At 45.9% G+C, this 26120-nt stretch overlaps 1 protein-coding gene across 1 annotated transcript in view; it reads right to left on the reverse strand.

Moving 5' to 3' along the window:
* Positions 1–454: 454 nt before the first annotated feature.
* Positions 455–26120, reverse strand: part of TSPAN32 (tetraspanin 32) — a 33068-nt gene continuing 7402 nt past the window's right edge. The window contains exons 4-8 of the mRNA XM_014959926.1: positions 22564–22638; positions 7885–7986; positions 6266–6358; positions 4598–4681; positions 455–2374 (exon numbers count right to left, since the gene is read on the reverse strand). Coding sequence (XP_014815412.1) covers positions 2279–2374; positions 4598–4681; positions 6266–6358; positions 7885–7986; positions 22564–22638 — 450 coding nt within the window. The 3' untranslated portion in view covers positions 455–2278. The remainder of the gene's footprint in view (positions 2375–4597; positions 4682–6265; positions 6359–7884; positions 7987–22563; positions 22639–26120) is intronic.

A 26120-nucleotide genomic window follows, 5' to 3' on the forward strand; every position in this document is an offset into this window, starting at 1 on the left:
CTTGATCTCCAATGTTTTTTGGTACAGCAGAACATCATCAGTTGTCCAACCAATACAGAGAGGTGGACAAGACCTGACTACTTAGTGTTTAAAAAAGTGAAACTATAGAGATTTCTTTCATATAAGTACTCTGGTCTTTATTGCTTAAGCATGTCCTTAAGCCTGGCCCTGGCCCTGCGTGCATTACTCCTCGTGTGGTACCTGCATGCTGCTCCAGCAGCTGGCCGAGGGTAGGATGAGGCTGATGAGCAGCTCCTTTTCCTCTAAAAGACCAATGCCATCCTCTCCTTCTTGGGTCCGAAGGCTTGCTGGCTGCTGGGACTGGCAAGCACCAGCTGCCCAGGGAATGTCTCTTCCCAGCACTGAAAGAATGACTGAGGGCTCTCCATGACGCAACCCCCCGAGCAACGCAGGCAGCCTCATGCACCGCAGAAAAAGAGAAGGAATGATGGCCTTTTGCAAGAAATTAATCTTTATTGAAGCAACCATGAGTCACACGAGCTGCCAGCTGGCCTGAGGAATAACAATAGCAGTGGCCTGGACAATAGCAGCTGGAGCTCACAAGGGAGATTGTCTCTCTCCAGAGAGCAAGATATTTAATAGTACATATACACATATAAGTGAATCTTTCTCCACTGCTACAAAGTGGGTATGTTGGCAAGTACACGTCACCACTAAGTCCCTGTTAGACTGAGGCGTGTTGGTGACTGCTGGGAGGTAGCTTGAGTCATACTCTGGAGTGGTTTGAACTTGAGCCAGCTTCCAGTGAAGCCAATGGTGAAGCTCTGCTGGTTCCAAGGGAGCGGGATGAGGAGCGATAGTCCTTTCCACCCCCAAAACAAAATTCTTTCCAATGCAAGAGGTTTGTGCCATGTTAAAATGCTAACCAGGTGCTGTAGGCTGTACTGCTGTTCTTGTACGTGTAACGGGCCCTGCCTGAGGGCCAGGACCCATCCTGAACATCAGCACAGGGGTTTCCACATTTATCTCAATAAACAATTGTTACTTACTGTTTTTCATGGCTAAAAGACACATCGAAGGAGAGGAGTGAAAGCTGTCATTGGTTCAACAGACATTTCACATCGTCATACAGTTTACAGCAGGTTTTCCAGCAGGTGCTAGATCTATTGCAATGACAGGTTTCAGCTCAGAAGCAGCTCTGCCTGCTTGCAACGAGGGCAAAGCACACCAGGGAGCTGTCGTTCAAGCTAGACTGAGCCGAGTTCTTCAGTTGATTGAAGCTTTTTTACATTTCTGTTTGTTATTGATAAGGTGATGTAAAGAGGACATGGAGTTGGACTTCGTATTGTTTGACCTGGCTGGAGATCAGTCCTGTTCTCTTACAGATTTAAACTTCAGTCCTGCGTGTATGTGTAATATCAAAGTCCTTTTGTATTGCACAGCGGCGCAGTGGGCTAGTGAAGCCAGATAAACACCGTGCTAAGACTGGAAGTGGAACAAGCCCCTGTGAGATCAGTGTGGCATCACGCTCTAGGAGGCTGACTAAATCCTAAGAATTAAAAAATAATGGTGTATTGCATTAGCAAGGAGGAATATGTCCTTATGCTAGTCATTTGCTTCAAAGCTCATGCACTGCTCTCTGAATTTTTTCCTGATCTACTCCAAAAGGTCTGTAAATCTGGCAAAATTTGAAAACGGGGAAAACCAGTTGACAGTCGCTGGATGCCTACATACTTGAGCATGATCAGAAGTATGCCCAAAGTCAATCATTACGAGTGTCCAAGCTAGGAAAGCATATCTCCTATCAGCAATGACACACTTTGTGTCCATGTATTTGCTGATAGCAAAAGATCAGTCCTGGGCTGTGATCCAAAGCCACCTTCCTAGAAACATTGCATCTTTGGGGGTCACAGGAAACTGCTCAGATGGCAGTACAAGAGAAGTTTGGTTTAACGCTATGATTTTTGCTGGGCTTTTCTCTCCATTTTTGTCCCAAGGGGCTTTTTGTGTGCTGCTTGTGGAGCTACAGCCCATACGTCCCCCAGCGAGTCAATCTGCATCTCCAAGCCCAGGTGCATGTTTCTGTTCTTGTCCATTTTCCACGAAGGTGTGGGACTGCTCCTCTGCAGACCATCGTCTGCCATGACCAGCTTGGAAATGCACGACAGCTCATAGTGCAGGAAGGGGAAACACATGACACATATCCCACTACTTGACCCCATGCAAAGCCTTCCCTGGAGATTTTGTGGGTGACTTCAGACATCTTCCTGCGCCAAGAGATGGTTCTACCAGGTAGGGATGCCCAGGCAGCAGGTTTCTACCTCTCTCGCAGGATGTATTTGCCTTTCCGGTCCAGGTTGCTGCTGAAGTGGATGGAGAACCAGAGGAATGAAGTCAGGATCATCCCATAAACCTAAAAGAAGATAAATGAGACCAGCACACAATTAAATACCTAACTGATTGTGATGCTCCATCCGTGCAAATAAGTGACCATAAATGTTGCCTGATAGTCCACTTGGAACTTCTGACTTTATGTATCAGGATGTCACAGTTTTCTTAAGGGAGCTGTTTTCCAGTAAAATAGCGAACACCAGCTTCAACAGTGGAGAAAAAATCCCCTCAATATGTGGTTAAAGCATCTGATTGAAATTAGCACAGTATGGCTCAAACTCGCTCCTAAAAAATACCAAGAAATGAGACGAAACCAGGAAATTCAGATTTAAAAATCCTGCCACAAAACATTCCTCTATGCAAACAAACATATCTCACTGACAATAATAGCCCTTTGTAAAGATAACACAGGGAGAAAAAAAAACAAACCTCCAGTATTGTTTGAAGTAAAAAACCCAACAAAACAAAAAAGACCCTAACAAAACCCAAACCCCACCCCATGCACGTGCACGGCTGTGAATGCAGAGGACAGTATATTGTGACAGTCTGCCTGGGATATCACACATTAGCATTTGCACAGGCAACATATCACAGATAAGGCTGCTATGAGAAGGATAACAAGGGCTGCAACAACACGCTCTTTCCTAAAAGTCTGCCTTAACGTGCAAGCGCCTTTGCTGGCAGCTTCATCTGGGGACATGTGTGCGTTGTTGACTGAGGGACAATGACATCAGAGCAGCTATAGCCCTCCTCGCATGCTTCCTTTGCATCCTGCCATCACAATAGTGAACTGTGCAGAGAGACTTCCTCTCGCACGTGCTTCAAAGATAGCCGCCTTTTCTGGCTATAGCATCAAGCTGTGAAAAAAAGATATATATAATAAAAACTCTCCCGCTTTTGTCTGAATATAGCTGCAGTGAAATTCTTCCTCCACCTGAGAAAAATTGGAAAATGACACCAACTATTCACACGTGATTTTACATTTATAGCTCCATAGCAGTGCCTGATGGCTTTCCTAATTTACTACCAACAGTATAAAACACAAAAGTGTGTGCTCCTCTGGGTTTTATTTAGATGGAGAAGAGTCTTTTAACCCACAGTTGTGCCACAGCAAACACAAGTAGTAAAACAATCTCCAAACACACATTCAGTCAGGAAAGGTTGCCCCAGCTGGGGAGCAGCATGGAGCTATCACGGCAGACCAAACCTCACTTTGTGGTGAAGAAATGAGTCCCCTGGCATGTACTTTTTTCTGGCATGCTTCACCACACATGCAGGGCCCTCATGTAGAGGTAATTAGTGATACACCTCTGCCAAGCAGTGGGTGGGAATCCGAGCAGGCTTGTTTTAATTAGCGGTGCTCTCCAGCTCTGAAGGTACCGTCTCCATGCAGCCACCAAGCCCCATCACCACTGAAGAACACATGCTGCTCTCAGCATTTCATTTTTTCCCTTTTGTCCTCCCCCAGATAAGACTCACAAATTCAGTACAGACCCTTTCTACCCAAGCCATCCTCCGAAGATGATCCTATCCCTCCTCTGCAGGATCCTTCTTCAAAGACGGCGTCTGGGTGTCCAGGCAACAAGCTCTACTCCTGTTCTTTGCAGCTGCTCCTTTCAAGCCTGTGCTTCACTCACCCGCTGCCTGAGATGCACCTTACCGGGTTCATTAGTGGTCATTAATAGGATGAGACCTTGCCTTTCTGCACAGCTCTCCAGCTCCACTGCTGGTGCTCAGTAGCTTTCAAGACCTTCCAGCTCTGGCCACACAAGGGGACTTCCCAGGCTGAGCTGGGAGGCAGCCAGCAAGGACTGGGCAAGGAGAGGCAGCAAGTTTCCTAAAACGTGGAGCTGCTACTGCATCTCCTTTTCCACAATTGCTGCCAGCTTCCCACCAGATCGACGAGCCCTGCGCCAGGCGACATGGCCTCTCGCTTGCTGGAGAAGATGCGCGGGCAAGCCTGGTCAGATGAAACACAACCACTGCTGCAGCTCACCCCCTCTGCTCCCTGCTCCCAGCTGCCGTGTCTAATTCAGCCAGAAAAACTGTGTGGGAGCAGGAAAACCCCTCCAGCCATTAGCCTCGCCAAGACTGGACCTGGCCCTTTCTTAATTTCCATGATGGAGTCTACTACCGCTGGTTTCTCTGCTGCCAGTCTTCAAACTCATCTGAAATCCTAGCTTCTGGGGGCTAATTTAGAAGCCTGTCTCTCAGGGTCAAGATGTGAAGGAACAGACATAGCTACCGTGAAGCCGATGGTGATGCCCAGCAGGATGGAGAAGTCGTCCATGTGCTTCTTCAGGAAGCCCCGGATCTCTTGCAGGCAGTCCTGGGAAGAGACAGACACCCTTTGCAGTATGGGAGCAGCTCAGTGAGGGGCTTAGTCCCCCCAACAGCCCATGCCACAACACCAGATAGAAAGGGAGGCAAGAGAGAGACACAACATGGCACAGCTGGGCTGCTCTGTGGGCAGCTCTCCTTTTTTCTGCTGTTACAATATGCCTAAGATTTTCTTGGTAAGATGCATTTTGGGCTGTGAGGGGATGTGTGTGCACACAGGTAAGCATGGGCATGCACAAGCTTTTTCCTTTCCACCCACTGGAAAATGCAAAGAGGGAAATGAAAAATGGAAAAGGAGGGCAGACCATAATGCTAAATACCTTCCCCAGAGATACTAATGAACAGCTCAATTTCGCAAGGTGTTGCAAGCATTAATATACATTAGCCTTAAGCATGCCAGCAGCCCCACGAGAATGCAGGAGGTGTCAGCCAAGAGAGCCATTTCAAAAATGCAAGAGCATACCCTTGATGAAGTGATTTGCAGAGTGAGGTAAGAGTCCTCAAAGCCAAGAGTGAATGTAGTGCCATTACCAAACTCTGAGGTTTCCTGGGTTGCAAAACGCCTCCTCCCACCCACCTCCCTGGGCTCGCCACCGGCGGAAACACAAACCATTGGTAGGACCAGGGGTGATATGGAGTCATCCCTACGGGTGCCCAGTTTCGCTCGGCTCTACCTTCCTGCTCTTTGAGCTGAGCTCAACCCTGCTTCAAGATGTGACGTTGCTGGAGGCAGGGCTTAGAAACACTGCCCCACAGGCTGACACGTGCCTGTGCATTGTGGGATCCTCTGAGTGCTTGACATCTTTGCCTAACGACATTTGCGTATGGCTGTAGCAACATGGCTCTGTTTTTCCTAGGGACGGCATATTGATGCTGGTGGCTTTAGCTACTTCAGCTGATTTGGCTACTCCAGTGGAAGAAAAATAATCATATGAAAGATTTGTTCAGAGAGTATGAAGCCTACATTGTGGCCTCAGCACAGAGGCAGTCTAATGCTGGTGAGACTCCATCAGCCTCACCGAGATACTGCAAAGAGGAATGAAGTGTCCTGGATGATGCTGCTGTTGGATGGCATCTCCCTGCTTCATGAGTTTCTCATTTTAATACCTATTTAACGCCCTGGGAAAAAGGAATTACAGCAAACTCCACCTTCGCTGTTAGTGGGACACCTTCTGAGCCTCAGAAACTAGTGTCATGTGGAGAAGTCCAACAGTTCTCTGGAGCTCAGACATATGCCTGTGATACCTCACACTCTCTGCAGAGGCAGGAAATGAGGAGGAAGCTGGAGGGAAGCGAGAGGCTGCAAACGCAAGCATTTTTGAAGGCTTTTTAGAGGTGGAAAGGAAACCACATCTGCGTTTCTGAAACCTGCTGATCCACTGGTGCTCCTCCAGCAGGTGAGGTGCCTCTTTATTGAAACAACAACCCCCTAGCAAAACAAACCCCAACCCATAGCAACCCCAAACTAAGAAAAAGCCACTAGTCTCATTAATACTCAAAAACCAGTGAGATTTTAACAGTTAGCAAGTAGCAGCACAGCCCCACTGTGAGGTGGGAGAAACCTTTCCCTTACCTGTCCCGCATCACGCAGCTGGCTGGATGGACATGTCTTGTGTTCGATGTTGGCCGTGTCCCCAAACGGAGACTGCTTCCCACAGCAGAGGAACTGGAAGAGAGGGAGACATCTGCCAGCTGCTGGCCAGGCCTGTTCCCTCACCCCCAACTGCTGCGGCAGCAGGTGCTGGTGATGGGCCACCCTCCTCCCTGCTGCCCCAGGCAGGGCTCTACAGCCAGGGATGCAAGGAGCAAAGCATGCATCAACAGCTGCGGCAGCAGAGGTTAAATTCAGAGGAGGTGGATGGATCTGGACCCAAGCTTGCCTGAGCTCCTCCAGGACTGCTGCCTGGGGCTGGGGCCAAGCCCCCCCTCCATGGCCACCCCAGCTCTCGCAGTGGCCGCTCTGGAAGACCCAGGGATGCACAGACTCATCTTTCCGGTGCTTATTGTGGGCTTGGGGGGGTGGGTCCCCAGCAACACCTGTGGAACTGCTCTCCTACAGCCAGGGTGAACTGGCCAGCTTGGAGCATTAGCAGAAGGGAAAAAAATAGGAGTAGGAGGACTGTTTCTCCACCAATTGAAGTGGCTAAAATAAGCAACTGGTGATAAGCAAGCTGGATATTGTGCCTGGTTCTCCTTGCCAAGGGGGACTCTAGGTGGGCTGCTCCACAAGACTGCAGCGCAAGCACCACCATGCCTGGTCATGTCTCTGAGGGCCACCACCATTGTTGCAACAAGAAACATTTGCTCTTTTCTGCGCTTGAGAAGCACTGATGAAAAGAGCTTTGGAGTACTTGTTACAATGATTTAAGAAAACACAGAAGGATAAAGGGAGTTGCATGGGAGGTGATTGGAAACAGGCGAGCGGAGCTGATCTTTCCATACAGCCCTGCTGTGTGCCATGAACTCGCTACCCAAACAGGCCCTGCTGTGCAAGGAGACAGCATCTCCTTTTACTCAGTGGGGACTTGGGAGTTGCCCACCACAGGGAGACTCTCTCACTTATCTCCAGTGGCTTTGAGGGCAAGTGTCCTCCCTGTGCTCCAGGCAACTACCCTTGCTACAGAGAAGTCCTCTGTGCCAACAGCGTCCTGGTTGGTGATTTTGGGGAGCTTGCTTGCAGCCTCCAGTATTGCAAGAGGCCACGTAACCTCCAGTACTCAACCATAAACTCAAGGGTAAACGAAAATAATCAAGTTCAAATAGTTTTGCTGGACAATGTGGAATTTCCTCACTCTCTCTACCTGACCAGGGACACCAGAAAGTTGTATATCCACTTCAGTGAATACCACAGATAGGGAGCATGGCAGAGGGCTTGCCAATACAGACAATATACGCATATATATATATCAGATATATACCAGCTACAGTATGTAAGCTTTGAAGATCTCGCACCAGAGTGATGCTCAGGTAGGTGGCCCTTTCCTCCTGTTGATAATCTGGTTGGTCAAAGCTCGGAAAGGAAGATTAGGAAGGAGGAGCTGACTTCACAGCAGGCTAGAGGATTTGGTTCCCAAGGGAAAATGGCATTGCAGCATCCACAAGCCAGCGCACAGGCATCAGCCCCAGCCTGCTGAAACCATTGAGAAGATACCTCAGGGCAAGGTTTTCTGCTAAGGCTGAAAGAAAACTTACCGTTTCGTGGATGGCAGTCAGCTCATGCCTCCTGAAGCTGGAGGCATTCCTCCTCACCTCCTCGTACACAAGGTCGTATACATCCATCATGCTCTCTTCCACCTGCAATGAAAGCAGAGATATTTATGTGGAAAATACTGGCTGTGGTCATCCCTGAAGGGAAATGTGCTCATCTCACATCCCCTCAGAAGGTCTCCCAGGTATAGAGAGACAAGTAGTACAGCTATTAAATGACTACCACACAGCAGCAGGAGGTGCTGTATGACCCACCACGCACCGAGGGTCACCTACAGCATGGCGAGTCCCATGAGACAGGCAGTGATGCTGCACATATACCACCTTCTGCTAGATGTGGACCCTTCAGCTTCACACCAGGATCTCACCAGCTGACGGCTGGAGCTTTTGGCCAGTTTTGAATTTAGGGTCAGAGAAGAACTCTGGTGCCTGTGACCAGCGTGTGCCTCCAAGTCCCTCTGCCAAGCAGGGACAACACCGTCTCCCTGTCCTGAGGGGTGACTGTGAGGACAGGCACACGAGACCATGAGATGCTAAAATAAAAAGGTGAGAGGACCTCAGATGGCTGGCGTTATCCCAGCGATGGAGGAGTTCCTCCAAATAGAGCCAAAAAAATAACAGAGTGATTCAGCGGTGAATCAGTCCCTAAATATTTACCATACGTGTGAGAACTCGCAGCTTGACAGATCCCAGCCAACTCCCACTCGGGTTTCAAAGGGAAAAAATATGACAATTGCCTTCAGCGCCTGCAGTCAAAACCTTTTCTTCCTTTCCTTTTCCCTCGCTTCCTCACCAGCATCAATCCGAGCGGACCTGCAGGCAGCGCTTGGCTTTCAGGAGGGGAAAATTGATCAGCGAGACAGAGGGAGTGGGTGGCCATGCAGGGAGGGGTGGGCACTCTGGCAGCAGAGCCATCTCTCAGCGAGGCTTTTCAGCTCAGTCTTAAGGGGCTGTGCTTGGAAATTACTCTTAGGGGAAAAATCCCCAATACCGTGCGCTTGGGGGTGAAAGCAGGGTCATTTGAGGCAATTCCAGTACCTGAAGGGGGCCCACAAGAAGGATGGGGAGGGACTCTTTATCAGGGAGTGGAGCGACAGGACAAGGGGTACCGGTTTTAACCTGAAAGAGCCTAGATTTAGACTAGATACTAGGAAGAAATTCTTTACTGTGAGGGTGGTGAGGCACTGGAACAGGTTTCTCAGGGAAGTTGTGGATGCCCCATCCCATGGGGTTTGAGCAACCTCGTCTAGTGGGAGGTGTCCCTGCCCATGGCAGGAGGGTTGGAACTAGATGATTTTTAAGGTCCCTTCCAACTCTAACCATTCCATAATTCTATGATTACAGCCATCACTGCAATATTGCTCTACTCTGCCTGGCTGTCCAAAAAGCAGACAAGTAACAGAGGCTCATAACTGGGGAGGGGAGAGAGGGAGGTTAGGAAGATTACTTTTATCTGACTCAGCTCCGTGCCACCCCAAATGGAGTTTAAAGACTCACATTGGAAGATTTTCCATGGCTGTCAACATGACATAGAAGTGGAGGGTCTTGGGGTGTTTCTCAGCAGTAAAGCTGAGCATCCTGGAAGGACAGCAATCACCCATCACAGAGCAATCAGAAGGTAAGGCAGGAGCAACCCAGCTTTAACGAGAGACAGCTGATAACAGACAGGGCACAGGTATTCCAAGCCAAGGAAAAAATCCTCCATAGCAAGGTGCACGATGCTGAGCTGTCCCACACAGGTGAGGAGAGAGGGTGCTCATTTTGTCACCCCCGTGTATCAGAGTGCATCGAGCGGGACGGGCGCAGCGGTAAGTCAAGGTCTCCAGGAGACTTGTGCACCATCCTTCCCCTGAGCAAACCTTGAACCCCAATAAAAAGGAAAACATCCAAGCTTTTCTAACATCTTGTGGGCCATGAAATAGCTTTCCAGCAGCAGCAATTAAATAAATGGATTCAATAAAAAGAGCATCCATTTCCACCCAAGAATTGGATTAACAGTAACGAAAAAAAAGAATAATCTTTTGACCTCCTTTTGGAGCCTTGTGTTGCCGAGGAAGGAAGGAAGAACAGAGCAGATGGCTTCTTAACTCAAGAGATTATTACCTTTTGAATATCCCAGCCCAAGACTAAGATGCAGGAATAAAAACTATTTTGTGTTGTGACAATATATGCATGGATCTTGGTAAGGAAATGTGCTACATTTTGCAAATTTTACAAATTTTTGCCTTTTTATATTTATCACTAGGCTCAGGATGCTGAGTTTCCTTCCAAGAAACCTAAACTTTGTTGACTTGAAGAAAAAAAAAAAAAAAAAAAAAAAGATTTTAAAAAGGGGGTGTGGGTATAACAAAACACAAAAGTTTTGCACTCATTTCTGGCTGTATGGGATTACCAGTAGATGAAAAAAGGTCCCAGAATATCATTATCTTGGTACAAGACACTTATGTAACTCATTCTGTGATACCAAGTTAAGAAGCTGGTGGTTTTCAGATTCCTGAAGAACCACAAAGTATCTTCTGTAAAAGAAATTCAATTTAGCAACCCAAGATAAAAGGATTTCGCTATGCTACTTGTTAAATTTAATGTAACACTTGCTTTTGCTGTAAAAAAATTCAGTTGATTCCAGCTGTTAAATTTAGCATCTAACCCTACTAAATGAACATTCTAAACTATTCAAAAATTTTCCCCAATAATTCGTTCCAATGGAAAAAATATTTCATTTCAGTCATGGTGTGATTACATTATTTAAATTGTAAGGGATTGGACACATTTGAGTGACATTTATAAAACGACATTTGTTATATTAAAAAAAAAAAAAAAAAAAAAAAAAAGGATTTTCAAGCAGGTTGCTGGGTTCAAGCAATTTGCTAGGGTCAAGCAAGAGTGCAAGAGTTGGAAACAATCTACAAGTTTAACATTAAAGGTCTGCTAAACACTGGGCCAGGAAATGCTGGGACAGGTAGTTGTTAGCCCTTTGCCTTGCCTGGGCAGGTTCCCCAAAACCTCACAAAACCAAGCAAAAATGGTCCTTTATTTTCAGTGAGTTTTGGGCTGGATTCAGCTGCTAACTTTACAGTTCTAGTCAACTTAAACCAAGGTAAGATGAGACTTTGTCCAGTGATGTTTCATCTGCAAAGACCATCACAGCTCCCTAGCACTAGAGCAGTCTCTGACCACACCATTGATAACCAACTGTCTATGCAGGAGTCAATGCTCATCAGTATTTTGTCCTGATAATAAGCTGCGAGGCCCAACTGAGCTTGATATCCTCCACATCAGCTTCTTAGGTGGTCATGCTGCACTAAGCAACCTGGGAGAAGGGCAGGTGAACTGCCCAGATGTTGGCAGCTGCTGGCCGCTGCCCATAGCCTGTGGCAGCTGCCAGACTGGCAAGCTCCTGCTGGTTGCATGAAACCAGGAGAGGACCTATTTGACCAGGAGAGGTCCTGCCTGATGCAGTGCCGCACACTTGTACCTTCCTCATTATATTGGGTACCGTGCAATGACAGGAGACATTGAGACTGAGGCTGCTTGAAGGAAAAGAGCGGCCAGGAAAGAACTGAAGGAGCATAAGATTGCCATAAGAAAGCCATGACAGAAAATTATTCCAACTGTTGGAAACAAATAGGGAAGAAACCACAGCAGTTTCACAGCCAGCTCAACTACAGAGATGGTGATGATAATGAGGGTAATCTGCAGGTATATAATGACTGCTAAAAACATCAATTGCAGCCTGTTTCTGAGCTTCCTTGTGAGCTGGCTTCTTGGTTATTTACTGATTTTATTTTTCATTTTGTCAAGCAGCCTGAAAGCACAAAGAATTAAGTGTAAAGTGTTTTATAGCAATAATTTCCTTTTAGAATGTGTGTCTGGGCAAGCCTAAGAGTACAATTTGCTGATTAATCTTTCTCAGCATTTCTATCTAGCAATTACATCTAGCATTTATATCCAGCTATTATCTGAATACGCTGTTCAGGTACTGGTAAGGGAACATCAAACTAAAAAAACATTCTTTAAAGAGTGAATTGACTGTAGTTCCTCCACACCACCTTTCTCATTTTTTCTAGGATCATTTGATTTTGGAGGAGAAGATTGGTGTCCTCATACAACATGGCAGCATGTTTTCAAAGATAACCACAGAGAGCTTTCTCATTTCAATATTTCAGAGGTGGGTATAAAGTACTAAATCTGTTCCTCATTTAAATATTTCAGAGGTGGGTATGAAGTACTAAATTCCTGTATTAATCACTGACTCTTTCCTTGTGCAGGAGATCATGCCACAGAGCACATGAGAGGTCTCCTTTATGAAGGAGAAATACAGGAGCAAAAAAGTTGCACTAATGAACCATCATCTTAGCAACTCTTCTGCCTGGGATGGGGTTTTGTTTACACTCAGAGCTGCAGTTGAGCTCTGAAGCACCAGTCACGCATGACAGTGTCTATCCAGCCCAAAATGGCATGCTAACTCATGCATGCCTAATGATGTAAAAAATGAAACCTGAAAGCATGAGACAGAGTCACCAGGTGGTTTCATGACCTATCTTTATTTGCAACATGACTTTATCCAGCAGACGCAAGTTCATCCCTATATTTTCCTTTGACCTGGGACATAACGAAGTGAAGAGCTAGACTGCAGCACTGCTTTGTGCTGTCCTCAGCAGATTCCCATCACACATTTCACTGATGGGCAACTTTCAGTCCATTGTCTCAAAAGACTTTTCCTTTTCCGTTTCTTATACTATGTGTTGGAGAAAAAAATATTACAAACAGGGTGCTTTTTTCCACAGTTAAGCAACAGTATGCCTTTTGAGTTCGAGCAGTTATGCTGATAGTGTTAATAACATGCTTTAAGAAAACCACAGCTGTGCCTCATCCTTTAACTCAGACAGTAGTTAGCAAGTAATGGACCAATACAGCTGGAGAAGAGAAAGTCCACCTGGGCTTCTTTTCAAAAGGTCTTACACTCCCCCCACACATTAGCATCATTATGGTCAAGTGGATTTTCCTGTTCCTAGTGATATATTGTGACCCACTACTGGAGGAGTATTTCTGGATGAACCTCTCCCTTGAAAGGAGACGGAGCCTGTGATGCTCATCAGTAAAAGACATTGACAGCTGAAGATTAAGCACCAGTTGGGCTTTGGCTTAAGAAAAATCTCCAGGTTAAGTGATATGGAGGTCACACCTTACATTCTTTTCCTGGAAGGTGCTGGGTGAAATGTTCCAGCTCTAAATTAGTCAAATAATTGCTGCCTCCCATTTCTGTCTGCATTCCTTAATGAAACATTCATTTAGGGATGCTATTGATGGGTTCTTGGATACAACAAATGGAAAATCACCACTGAGATTGATGCGGCTGACTCCAGCTGACACAACAGAGTAGCATTTTTCACTTAAAGTAAAAGAAAGAAGGATCTTTGAGATTGTTTATCATCCTGTAAATCCTTTATCCCCCAAGAAGCAGAATTTATGGCTGCAGGAAGGCATTTACTCTAAGCCATTAGTGTTCTTGCCCTTGGCTATTAGAAACTAATGCAAATTTCAGTCTTACCTCCTTCAAGAGGAAAACTGACATTTTTGACCTGGGTTATTTATCAAGGATAATTTTTACCTGTAATTGGATTTGGAACAGAAAGAAGAACAGAGGATGTCAGCCTTCAGTTCCTGATCCCTTTGGAAGCCAGAGGTGTCAATGAATCCCCCTCCTGCTGCCAGTGAATACTTGACCCTAGGCTACCTGAGCTAGTCTCATGTAGACTCATGTAGACTCATACCAAGAAGAACAGCCTGAGACCTATTGGGTGAGAGATCTTTGCAACAGTCATTGGCCAAAAACCTCTCTGAAGAGCTGGAGCTCAAGGAGAACATAGTGAAAGGAGTTGTCAGGATTGTCTCAGAGACAAGCCCACCTCTCTTCCTTTCTGCTTAACAGGGACAGTCTTGACATGGCAGAGGAGGAAGGCAAGTATGGAGGATCCTCCTCTCCTGTGGCTCTTCATGCCTTGAGGTAGCATGCTGAACACATGCACTGCAGCCTCAGAACTTCATGTCCTTTCAGTGTCGCCCAGAGGGATGTACTCACCAGCGCCACTCAGAAATATCCCTTCAGCAGCGGCTACCACAGACCACCTTGCTTTACAAGTTAGTTAAGATATGAAACTGGAATAAAGCCGTCGACCCACTTGAAATCCTTCCCTGCTCCAGTAAGAAAACGCTTTATCAATTTCACTGTCTCTGTCTTCCCATTCCTCCCTGGAGTGCAGAAACACACTTGTTCACAGCGTGTCAGAAAGGAGAGGGGGCAGATGCAGCTGCTTGGGTTTAGATACAGCAACGATGCAACTGCAGTGAAACAGAGGAGGGGAAACTGCTCCGGGTGATTTACCCAGGTTGCAGAGCAACTCCCATCATGTGGATTGAGTGCGTGGTAAGAAGGGCTCTCCCCACCCCACGCTCGACCAAGTCTTCATTGCCATATCTAACACAGTCATTACAACATGCTGCAGCTTTCTATTTCCTTAACAGCATGTCAGCTCCCCTCCTCTCAAGCCAATCAATCCCAGCTGCAGGAATTCAGCCAGGGCTGCAAAACAAAGCAGCCTTTGAGGCCCCCTGTGGAAAACTGCAGAAAATAAGAAGGTGCTGCTCCCTCTCTGACTGCTGGTGGTCACTAGGGTCTGCTGATACAAAGAGAGGGAGATCCAGACGAGGCTTTTAGCTAAATGGTTTTCACCTTTTCTTTTCAGTATATATAAATATATGTACATATTTATTTTTTTTTAATAACTCATGCACTTCCCCCCACTTTCTGGTATTGGAAGAGGGCCAGGCAACCCTTGACTATCTTTTGGTCCATCACTGAGTGAATACACAGAAGGAGAGAGAACAAAAACTATCGTGGACCAAAAATTCAGGAAAAGTGAAGCCTTATGGAGCTGTTTGTCCTGATTCTAGTGCTTCCCTCAGGTCCTCGTGCAAAACATTTTAAACAGGAGAAAATGCTGAGCTGTTACACTGCTCACCTCCTCCTCATTTCCCATCTCCACACCCCAAAACAGCAGCAAGAGTACAGCTGTATGGGTGCTATACAGCACCTCCAGCCACCAGGCAGAGGGACATCACATCCTCATGCTCAAGCCACAAACCCCTGAGGCCACCTCTGAGCTACTTGGATGCAGCCAGGAGCATCATTTTGTGACTGTAACAGTGGCAAAGCACCAGCTGCTTTACAGGGAAGCACAGAAAACCCAGGTAAGCAGTCAATCAACAACAAGTTTTTTTTCCCTAAATCCTCCAGATCTGGGGCTGCATCCTTTATGTTTAACACCAGCCTCAGCGTATCAAGGTCCTCTTGATGGGTTTTTTGTTTGGTTGGTTTTTAAAACAAACTTTAAGTATTTCAGTCCATTTTATAACAGAATTGCAAACCCAAAACACTACCAAGGGTCCATGCTGATCTTTTGTGTTTCCATCACTCATATACACAATCCAGCAATTTATGAACCTCCCAACATCATGATCTTCCCCTCTCTCTTGCATACTACTGGAAACCACTACTGGAAACCAGGCAAGACTGTCCAACAGAAAGCATTGAAAAACAGTTGAAAACACATTTAGCTTAAAAAAAGTTACATCAGCAACAGAGCTAGCCCCAGAGTAACACTGTCACCTCCAAGCTGGAGGTGGCTGCCCTACTGGGGCGAGCATCCTACAGCCACAGAAGGTTGAATGTGCCACAGTGACCATCTGAGTGGCCTCAGGTACCACAGCTGACACTGCTGGAGACAAGAGCTCCAGCTAACTCTCTGCCATGGAACGCAGCAGAAATGGGGCCGCGTGGGTTCAGCGTCAGGGCAGCCATAAATTATAGAACTGATGAGTGCAAATGCCTGTGTGGCACATCAGACAAAGGACAGCAGAGTCTTGCTGGGAGAAGCGGGCCGTTATTATGTGATGAGAATATAAACGCTAGGAAAGAGTCACAATCTTTAAAACCACTAAGGAAGGGGGCAGATTCCGCCCCCCCCCTTTTTGTTTTCATCAACTCCAGAGACTGGGAAAGCCTACTTTACAGTGATTGTGCTTAGCAGAATAACAGCCAGAGCAAGGGGAACATCAGATTATCCACAGTGTTTTGGCAGCCAAATCACAGCTTTTTGAAAATGCTCTTGAAAGACCCCTGTGAGTGGCTACAATCCTGATCTAGCCCCACTGAATCAGAAAACAACAAGAAAGTTATCTGCATGCATCGGGTCTGATTTCAGAGAGCACCTGAACACACCTTCAGCTTGTGTTTCAGTCCCACTAAAGTCTCCAGGACTTAAGCCTGCCGTTAAGCATTGCCTTCGGATGAGACAGACTGGGACCTGTAAGAGTTTGCCCCAACACACACCAGAAGCAACAGAAACAAACACACCCCAGAAAAAAACCACAGAATTGCTTTGCCACTGGAAGGACCTCTACAATCCTGCTTAAGAAATCCCCTGGGAAGCACTGGGTCACTCCTTACATACCTGCAGGAACAAGCAATACATGTGCCGAGTTTGAGCATGCAAAGACAGGACTCACCTCCTGGGGACCCAGGTAACAATGCACCCAGCATCGCAAAGGTGCTGGTTTGGAGGAAGAGCCACAGGCAGGAGAAGACCAGCACTGATACCACATGCAGGGAAGATGCTCTTTTCAAGAATGAGCCCCAGGTGTAACAATGCTCGTTATTTAACAGCTGCAACTGTTAATCCCAGGCCCTGTTAGAAAATCCCCATCCCAAAAGATATCCCCATCCCAAGAGCAAAGAGGTTCCTCACTAGCAAAGCATAAAGACTCTGTTTCTCCTTCCTGTACGAGGAGGGAGAGCAAAGAGGTTCCTCTGAAGATAATTTCAAGCCCAGCAGGACTGCAGGAGAACCAGAGCGTGCATGGGTGGTTTGTGTTCACCATCCCATAAAGAGTTAAATCTTCATATTAATTCTCTGAGTACATGCAGTGCAATGCAGAGAGGCTAATGCTTTTCTACGCGTGTGGAGCCAAAAGCCACTGGTGAAACCTCCTTTCGAAATCACCCAGCAACTTAAGACAACATTTGAAAATTAAGAGGTTGCTATGTCATTGCAGGCAGTGCAAACCTCAGTGACCTCTTCATCCAAAGGATGTGGGAAATCAGGTCCTTATGCCAGAAGCATGGGCACCTATTTGCACTACTGCTTAGTTACAAATTTTCCTGAGTTGCAAAATCATAATTTATTTGGCTTTAAGCTAAGGTTTACCTGCAAATGAATCCCTGTAATTAAAAAGCTTGTTTTGTTGCAAAACTCCTTTCACGTTGCAGCAGTTTTATTTTTGCTGATTCACCCTGACCAGGTTATGGGACAGGCGTCGCAGGGCTGCTGGAAGGACTGTCTGAGCTGCTGCAGAGAAGGGGAACAGCAGAAGATGATGTGACATTGAAACTCCTCCAGCCTCTGTCACAGCGGGGCCCAGAATGAAACCCCAAACCTGTTTTTGTGTTGGTTAGCAAGGGTACCAAAAGCCTTTTATATCACAACTCCAAAGGTACCCTTTCCTTTCTGCAGGTAGGTTTTTAAAGCTGCAGTTAATGGATGAGGAGAGAAGGAAAGCTGCGGAAGAGGAGGAGGAAGCAGCAGCCTTCCCCACAGCTGTGCCACATGTGGCATAAGTCTCTCCTACACCCTTCTCCACATCCCCAGTCACAGCTGCATTGGGCCATGCTGGGAATGACTGAAAGACCTCATCTAAATCGGCAGCGATTTGTGGTAAAGGAAGTGCCATGAAAATAACTGTGGAAAACAACACTCAGCTCTTTGGCTTCAGGAATCAGGACTTCCTAATGTAGCTGAAAAACCAGCCAAAACCCTCATAATTTCCATGGCTAGCACAGCTGTTGCATCAAAGGTGCTTGTGTAGAGGTCTTTCTCCCTGCCCTTTCTTGTACGTCGTTCCTCTTTCACTTTGGTTGCACCACCAGTGTCAATCCTCAGACGGGTTTGTTACACTTTCCTACGAATATCACATTTCCCACCAAGACCACGTTTTGGCCCGATGGCCCATAGGGAGGGCAACCAAACGTGCTCCTCACCCTTGTGCAGACCTTTGTCTGCACTGGGTTGGACATCAAAAAGGATCAACTCCCTCAAGTGATTTGGGTCAGGCAGAAAAGCACACTAGAGTTTCATAGGGGCTTGGAGGCTGGGCTGGGGTGTTTCTGGAGCCATAGGCTTGAGAGCATGTTGGACACAGGTGAAGGAGGAGTACTGGGTGCAGCAGGTGAGGATGGGGCCCAAGAACAAGCTGAACTAGAAAATGCTGAAACACGATGGCTCAGCACTAACAACTAGCAGGAGAAAAGGTCCTTCAACAACCTCCAGATTACAAATATTTTCATTTCAGATTTTCTTTTGAGCAGCTGACCTGCCCAGAAAAGTTTTCATACCTTTGCAAGTGACAGCAGCACCCTTTCTGTTGGCACCATTGGCTAAGAGGCAAAGTATTTCTTTGTAAACTAGGGGTAGATCCTAAAAGAAAGACTGCATTATACATGCTGGCAAGACAGGGAGAGGATCTGGGATGTTACGCTTGTAATTTGTTCTACCCCATTTTGTTCATGAGTAACTTATTAGTTCCTCATTAAAAGTACTTTAACGCAGGCTGATGAATGCAAAGCTGCCTGAGAAGACAGTACAGAGGAGGTCTAGACCTCTCAAACCCCATTGATTGGCCACATGCATGGGTCAATAGAGCAGGAATAAGCAATAATTACAATGCCGAACAGACGGATCAACCTTTTAGGTTAAAACATGATAAGCCTCAGATTCAAGATTTTGGCATGTCTGGTATATGTTATGTTGAGAATAAAGACAGATGACACTGAGTCTATCAGGCATGCGGGTAACTTGAACTTAAAACACGCATCTGTCTGAAAGAATTTGTTTAGGAGCTACTTCAGATCACAAATGCAGAAAAAATTGGGAAATTAGAAGATTCACATTTGGTTTACAATGCCTATGTCTAAGAATATAGAATATTTGCAAATAACTCTTCTTTTTCTCCTGTCCTGTGTAGCTTCTCTGTAAGAAGTACTGTAAACAGGCCACTAAAGGAGTCACAAAGGCAAAAAGGGCATCTTGCTTTGATCATGTTCAAATGACATTTCATAAAATCACATTCTATTCCTATCTAGACATTTCTGTTCACTGCCTCTTGAAAACAACCATCAAAACAATTTTTCAACTGAAAATTGCTTTTCTATTTTAGGTGATTTTTTGTAAGAAGGGTCTGCTTTATGAAGAAAATTTTTATCTTTTTTTTTAATCGGGAAGAGTAAACCACTGAGAGCACCCGCCGTGGTTTGGTGCAGGAGGCACCTCCCATCTCCTGGCTTGCAGAGGGAGGGGAGGGCTCCACTTTGAGCACTGCATTCGGCACCTCGCCCATGGGGAGGGAGAGGATGGGATCTACCAACAGCAGCTCCCAGCTGGCGTTTCCAAACGGAACAGGCTGGTGTTCTGCCTGGCCTTTCACTGGGGAATCAATGTATTTTTCATTGGAAAGATGCAAATTTTCTTTTTAGCCATGAACACAGGGGCAGTAGTACCTCAGTCCTCTCAGAGGCACTGATTCAGGCATGTGTAGGGGGCAAACTCATCCATATTCACTTTTACATCTACAAATTCTCTTTTCTTGATAGCTGTATACATCCCATTAGGCTTACAAGACACCCCTCAAGTTTATTTTTTTTCCCCATATTACCACAATTAACTGTTTCTGACAGTACGGGCACGCAGTAGGGTGGGGGAGGAGACCTGCTTTAATTTTGCTCTTTACTTTGAGAAAGTCAGACAAACAAATGGCTCCATAACAAAACTTCAGGAGTCTTCCCCTAGCTCCATTTGGTTTTCTGTGCCACTGCAGTCCCTGTCTTTCTGTCCTGTAGGGAAAGTCACATCTGCATTTCTCTCTCATTTCCATTTCTTTCTCATCTGCATTTCTCTCAGTGGTGAGACAGGTTACCTTGCAAGGAAAACCAAATTTCCATATGTTTTGTAAGTGACACTCCTAATTAAATCTTTCCTCATTTATATATTTCTCTTTGCATTTTAGAAAGTGGACAAACCCAAAACTACCTTTAATGGTATTTTAATTTTTCTGTTGTCAGAAACGCTGCTGGTTTTCTTTACCCAGAAAGTAAACATTTTACAAAAAACCCTTCATTTTGCCTAGTGAAAACTGTTTTGCTTAAAGAAACCCAACCAACTACTACAGCTAACCATAACACATGGGTGCATTTATGGGCAGGGCACTCAAAAAAACCAGGAAAATATTTTTTAGTATAAACAGACGTAGTGATTAAGAGATATACAGAGAAAGCCTTTCTCCTTTAAATATTTTCATCAAAATATTTTTCTGAATGGCATATCTCTGTATTAACACAATATACAACTTTTTCTTGAGCCTTTTACACGCATGTTTGTAGAAACAGTCTATTGGATAACACAATTTCAGAGGAACAACCAGACATACTTTCTGGTGCCATTTATCCTTTACCAACATAGCTTTTGTTTCAATCTCTCATTACAAACTTCTGCAGAAGAAGGTAGAAACTGTGCTCAAGGCCTCCCTTTTGTGTTGGTCAGGAAAAAAAAAATGATTTCCATATTAAATTGTTAGTGTGAAAATAATACATTTTGATAGTTTTGCATGAAACCAGGGAAAAATACACGCAGAGAAAGACTCTTTTTCATGGACGTCTCAGCTCTGACTGAATCTGCTTCAGCCAGGTAAGTGTAAAGATAAGAGATGCTGCTGTGCCATCAGCGCTCACCCTAACGTTTCCAAAGTAGCTGGATAAATTCACAGAGAAAAAAATCCACTGAGAGCATTATAGACAAAGGCACCAGCAGGTGCCACCAGCAGGTACCACCAGCAGGCAGCTAAGCCACAAGCTGGTGGCATCTGAAAAATCACTGCTTTGTGCTCACTGGGTTTTTATGCTCCTACCTTAGCCAACAGTGGGTGTGCCTGTCTGAGAGTGGGCACCTTTGGTCTCATCCAGCGCAGCCTCCTGTGTGTTTCAAAGGATTTTCAACTACTGTGGCCACTGGTTAGCTCTGGACAAACTTCCTAGAGAAGCAGGACCTTATTCCTCCCCTTAACCTAGACTTTGCCCTTTAGACTTCTGCTCCCAAGAGGACTGGATTTTAATTTTTGCACAGGACACTGGAACGTTATGGGACAGGGCTTCTTGACCCTGAGAAGTGCAATTGCCGCTCTCCTAGCATGGATCGAGTCTCTGGGGTTTGGTGGAGTGCTCCCCCAGCACAGAATGAAATCCCTTCTGATGATTTTTCCTGACACACTGGTCTTTGATCCCACACAATGTCTGTAACCCTACAGAGATGAGATGGCAGCATCAACATGACCCTAATTCATTGGGATGATGTTTCACGTCACCTATACCCTCACCGTTGGCCAGAGCATCCCAGGTTGAGGCACGTGCCTGGGGCTGGGTAGGAGCAAAATGGAGATGGGGACCAACCAGCTGCATGGAACGTCTATCAAAGCCCCAAACTCTTACCTGAATTAGTGTTAGATAATTTGGATACCTGCCTAAAATATCTGTGTTCTACTTTCAAGAAATAGGAATCATGACTTTTTTGCACACCGAAGTCTCTTAAAATGTTTGGGGTTTTTTTTCTTTTTATTGTGCAGGGATGCATGAAGGGGAATTAAGACCAAGCAGCAACAAATTCCTTTGAATGAGAAGAGGAATAAATATATAAAAAACAAATCATATCAGATTAGGAAAAGGGTAAAAAAAAAAAAGCCTAAGCTTCTTTAGGCTGCTTAATACTAAGCCAAATTTCTGCTTTCCCCAGCATCCTGCTACCCCAGCCCCAGAGTCATCCCAGTGACGGGGCAAGGGTACCCACTGAGAGGTTTGGGGTTACCCCTTAGCAACTCTATACACCTTGCCTCAGTTTCCCCAGCACCTTGCATCTCCCACACCATCTATCACACCACCAGCGAGCTCCCTGTTAACAATTCAAACCCCAACTTCTTGGCAAATTCAACCTCATACCATCTTCTCTTTCTGGCCCAGTGTGACAGTGACCCAAACTACCATTTTTCACTCTAGTGTTTTTACTGTATCACTGTAAATGCCTGTGAATAAACACGCCTCCCGGGTGTTTCTCCTGGCCGCTGCCAGGGACAACCTGAAGAGTCACAACCTGCCGCCACCTTGGAATAGAGGCTCCCAATTGACGTTAGCAGGAATTAGAGCTGGCTGGAAATGACTTTTCAAAAGTGAAGCATCTCAACTTAAAAAAAACACAAGCCAAACCAAAACATCCCCTGCCAAAAAAAAAAATATCCCCAAGCTATTTAAAATGAAACTTGCACTTTGTTTGGCTTTCAGGACAAAGCGTTTGCCCTGTGTGAGGGTTTTTTTGGCTTCTCCCTTCAAATGACCCCATCAGAGAGGCAGCTGATGAAGGCAGCCCCGTTCTTGCAAAGGACGGATGTGATAGAGCTCTGCATGGATGGCTTAATTACCACCAAATGTCCCTTTTATGGGAGAAAGCATTGCTACAAAGAAATCTCCATCTGACAAGATGCTGGTGGTATTTCCTAGCAGCCGATGCTTACCTCTGTGCTGTGTGTGTATCTCCAGCAGGCAGCTGGGATCAATCCCAAGAAGGCCAGAGCAAAACAGAAAAATCCCTGAGGATAAAGAGGAAAAATATCATCAGTTACAGCATGGGGAGAAAAACATCCATTTGAAAACACCATCGGGATGTATTTAATATGCTCGCTTGAGCAAGTTTAGTTAAAATTGGAGCTAAACATCACCTTCTTTAAATAACCCTCACAATGCTGGTTATTTAAAAGAAATTAGGTAGATAATAATGTGATTCTCCATCAGGAGCCCTCTAATTACACCGTGGCTGTTTGAAGGAATCAACCAAAAAGGACCTGGCTTCCTGCAGAGGGGAAAAAAAAAAAAAAAAGGGAAAGAAAACCATTGTATTTACAGTATGTTCCTCCTTTGCAGCAGGACCATGCCCCAGAATACCTCCTGCTTACTCATGGGGTTCAACCCCCTGTGCTTAAAACAGCTATCAGTTTCAAAGGGGGGAAGACCCACACAAGCAGCCCACAAAGAAGCGAGTACCTAGGCTGGAGAACAACCTGCTCTGGAAAAGGAGCTGGACTCTACCCTGTTCACGAGGTGGCAGCTGCACGGCCAAGCTGCCTTCCTTAAATCAGCACCATCCCAGTTAGACAAAAGGATGACAGAAATATAATCAAGGCCAGAAACTGACCCTGAAGTGTCAAAACAATAACGGCAACCACACAGGAGGCAGCTTGACTTTTGCCTTCTTCCCTAGGCATGCAGAGCTGGAAGTTAGACACTTTGTCTCTTTATTTGAACAAATCAGATCAAAAAAAAAACCCCTGATGTAAACACTGCTTGCCTGTTGTGACAGCTGGACCAAAGGATCTTGTTCACATTACCAAAAAAAAAAAGAAAAAAAAATTAAAAGGAAGAAAAAAAGTGCCTGTAAAGCGTTTGAAGGCCAAATAGGCTCATCAAGTATGAATCCACAGCTTAGTCTTGGAATGGCAAAAGATGATGAATAAGCACCAGACAAAAATTATTGCCTTTACAAGCTTTTCTGTGAAACTGCTCCTCTTCCAACATGGAGTTATGGAGCAGGGCAAAATTACCCAGCTGACAGCAGCTTATTTTGGTTTCTGATTTTTTCCTATGAGCAGTTCAATAGTATGATGTAGTTGAAACCATTTTAAAAAAATTAAATTTTTCATGAAAGTTTACCAAATTAAAGTTTAAGGAAAGGAAGAAGAGTGTTGCTGCTACCGATTCTGCTTCACCAAAAAACTTTTGCTTAAAAAGTATGGCTTAAAAAAAAAGCCACAAACTCCTCCCTGTGCAGCAAGAAAGGAAAATGCGTTACTTCAAATCCTGGAAATGAATGTGAACACGCCAATAAAACGACTTTTGCTGGTTTTTGTCCATCTGCTGCCTGCTGTGTTTTTCTGCTCGTGGCAAGATGATGCCCTGCCTGGGGGCTTTGCTCCAGGAAGAACAAGAATGCCGTTGGCATTTCCCCACTCTTGCGAAAAATCTTAAATTATTTATGTCCAGTCTCTCCTTTACTTTTATTTTTTTGGCAGCTGCCTGGCCAAATAGGTGGTGAGATCACTTGCTGCCTTGCCAGGAGCTGAAATGGGATAATGGGAGAAATGGGACCCTAAAGGAGAGGAAAGTCTGATCAAACGCTGATGTCACAAGGCGGGTAGGAGTAGCGAAGGTGGAGAAGACCACGCATGGTGAGATGCCATGGACCAAAGCATGGCACCACCAAGCCTGAACCTGGCCAGGGTGGGCATTTCAACCCCTGCAGGTAAAGCATAAATTGGAGAGGGGAAGAGGTGAGGTTACACGGGCATTTCAGGTTGCTCCTCCCTAGGACCAGACCCTGCACTTTGCATCTCCTCCAACAACTTTCCCCCCAAAAAACAGCATAACAAAGTCAATGTTTTTACCAGTATCAGGCTCAAAGACAAGGAAAAAATGGAAAATGATGGCAGATGAAAAAACCAGCACTGATAGCACTGTGAAAGCTCTTCCACCCATCGTCCCAGTAAGGGTGCAATTGAGAAGACCCACCATGAACTTGAGAGTGGGAACAACAACATGCTGGTGGCATCACCTAAATTTCTCCCTCCATGCTCTCCCCCACCAGCTCCAGCACTTTGGCCATCTCTCTGGCCTAAGATTAAAATCATCCTCGTCATCTCCCCTTTCTCGGCTCCACCCCATCTCAGTCCTTCACTTCCAGCATCAGGTCTCCCTTTATTTCTCTCTAGCTTCTCTGGGAATACTGAGATGCAGCCCCTTGGGAAGCTCCCTCTCCATCCAGCTGGTGTGGAGCAATTACATGGTTCCGAGAACATCTTATAAATGAATTATAGCCTGCTCTTTCCCTTCCCAGCCAAAAGGCTTTTGGAAGAGCAACTTTCTAATTACATTAGAAGACATTTGGAAGAAAAAAGAAAAAAGCAACACATAGTTTGCATACAAAACGCAGAAGGGTCAAGGCTGGTTCACCATCTCCCAGACTCTTGGAGGTGGCCACGGGCTGCTGCCTGCTCCCTTTGCAGGAGGGAGCCACATCAGCCCCGCGGAGGGCTGTCACCAGCCAGACATCAATTACTCTTTTATGAATGACCTTGTTTCCATCCTTGCTGCAAGGAACAATTTGTCTTCGAGAGACTTGGCAGAATCTGCAGAAGCAGCCTCTTGTCTGTTGCCCGGTGTGTCTTTAATTCACCTTCCTGATGCTCCCCCTTTGGTTAAGGGGGTCCACTTTGGACAAAGGAGGGATCCCTTAGCTCAGACTGGGTTTGGCAGCTCTGCCAAACCTCCCCACTCCCAGGGAAGGAGCTGACCCATGCCCTGCTCAGCTCCAGCTGCTTTTGGTGCCACCGTGACCATTGCTGTGGCCAGCTCTCTGCCAGACTTCTCAGCCTGGGGGCAGGGAAGGGGGGAGCTAATTTCAGATTGCATCCATCAGGTTGCATCCCTCCCTCCCTGACCCAGTTTTTTTAAAAGCATGTGATATTTTTTGCCTTTCCACATAGCAAACACGAGCCAGTGATCTCAGTCCGAAAGAGGAATGTGTCCTTGGCTCCAGCTGAGCACATCAGCTCTGCCCGCTCCCCGGGGAGCACCGGCACACGGATGCCTCACTCAGGAGTGCTGCACCACGAGGGAGACCACGGGAGACAGATTCACTGCAAAAGCACGATGCTGAAATGAAAGTACTGTGGTGTTATTAAGGGCCCTCTACACACTCGCCTGCAATGGTACATCTGGGAACAGTAAAGCAAACGGCCTGTGCTGTCTGCTGGCCGTACTGGCACATTGCTCTCGGTGAAAAACTGGGCATTCGGTGAGGCTTTTTTACCACAGAAATTGTCTGGTATTGGTGCTGGGAACAGCTACTCCGCCCTGAACACAAATTTTGCTCTGGATGAGCATTTTTTTAATCTGAAAATTTCAGGTATAAGCGTTTCAGCTGGGATATCCTGGTTGGCATGTTACTCCCTGCTTTTTTTTTTTTTTTTTTTTAATCCCCCCCCCCCCTTTTTTTTTCCAACCAAAAAAAAGCTCCCTT

Source organism: Calidris pugnax, unplaced genomic scaffold (assembly GCF_001431845.1).
Source record: "Calidris pugnax isolate Ruff unplaced genomic scaffold, ASM143184v1 scaffold435, whole genome shotgun sequence".
Taxonomy (NCBI): Eukaryota; Metazoa; Chordata; class Aves; order Charadriiformes; family Scolopacidae; genus Calidris; species Calidris pugnax.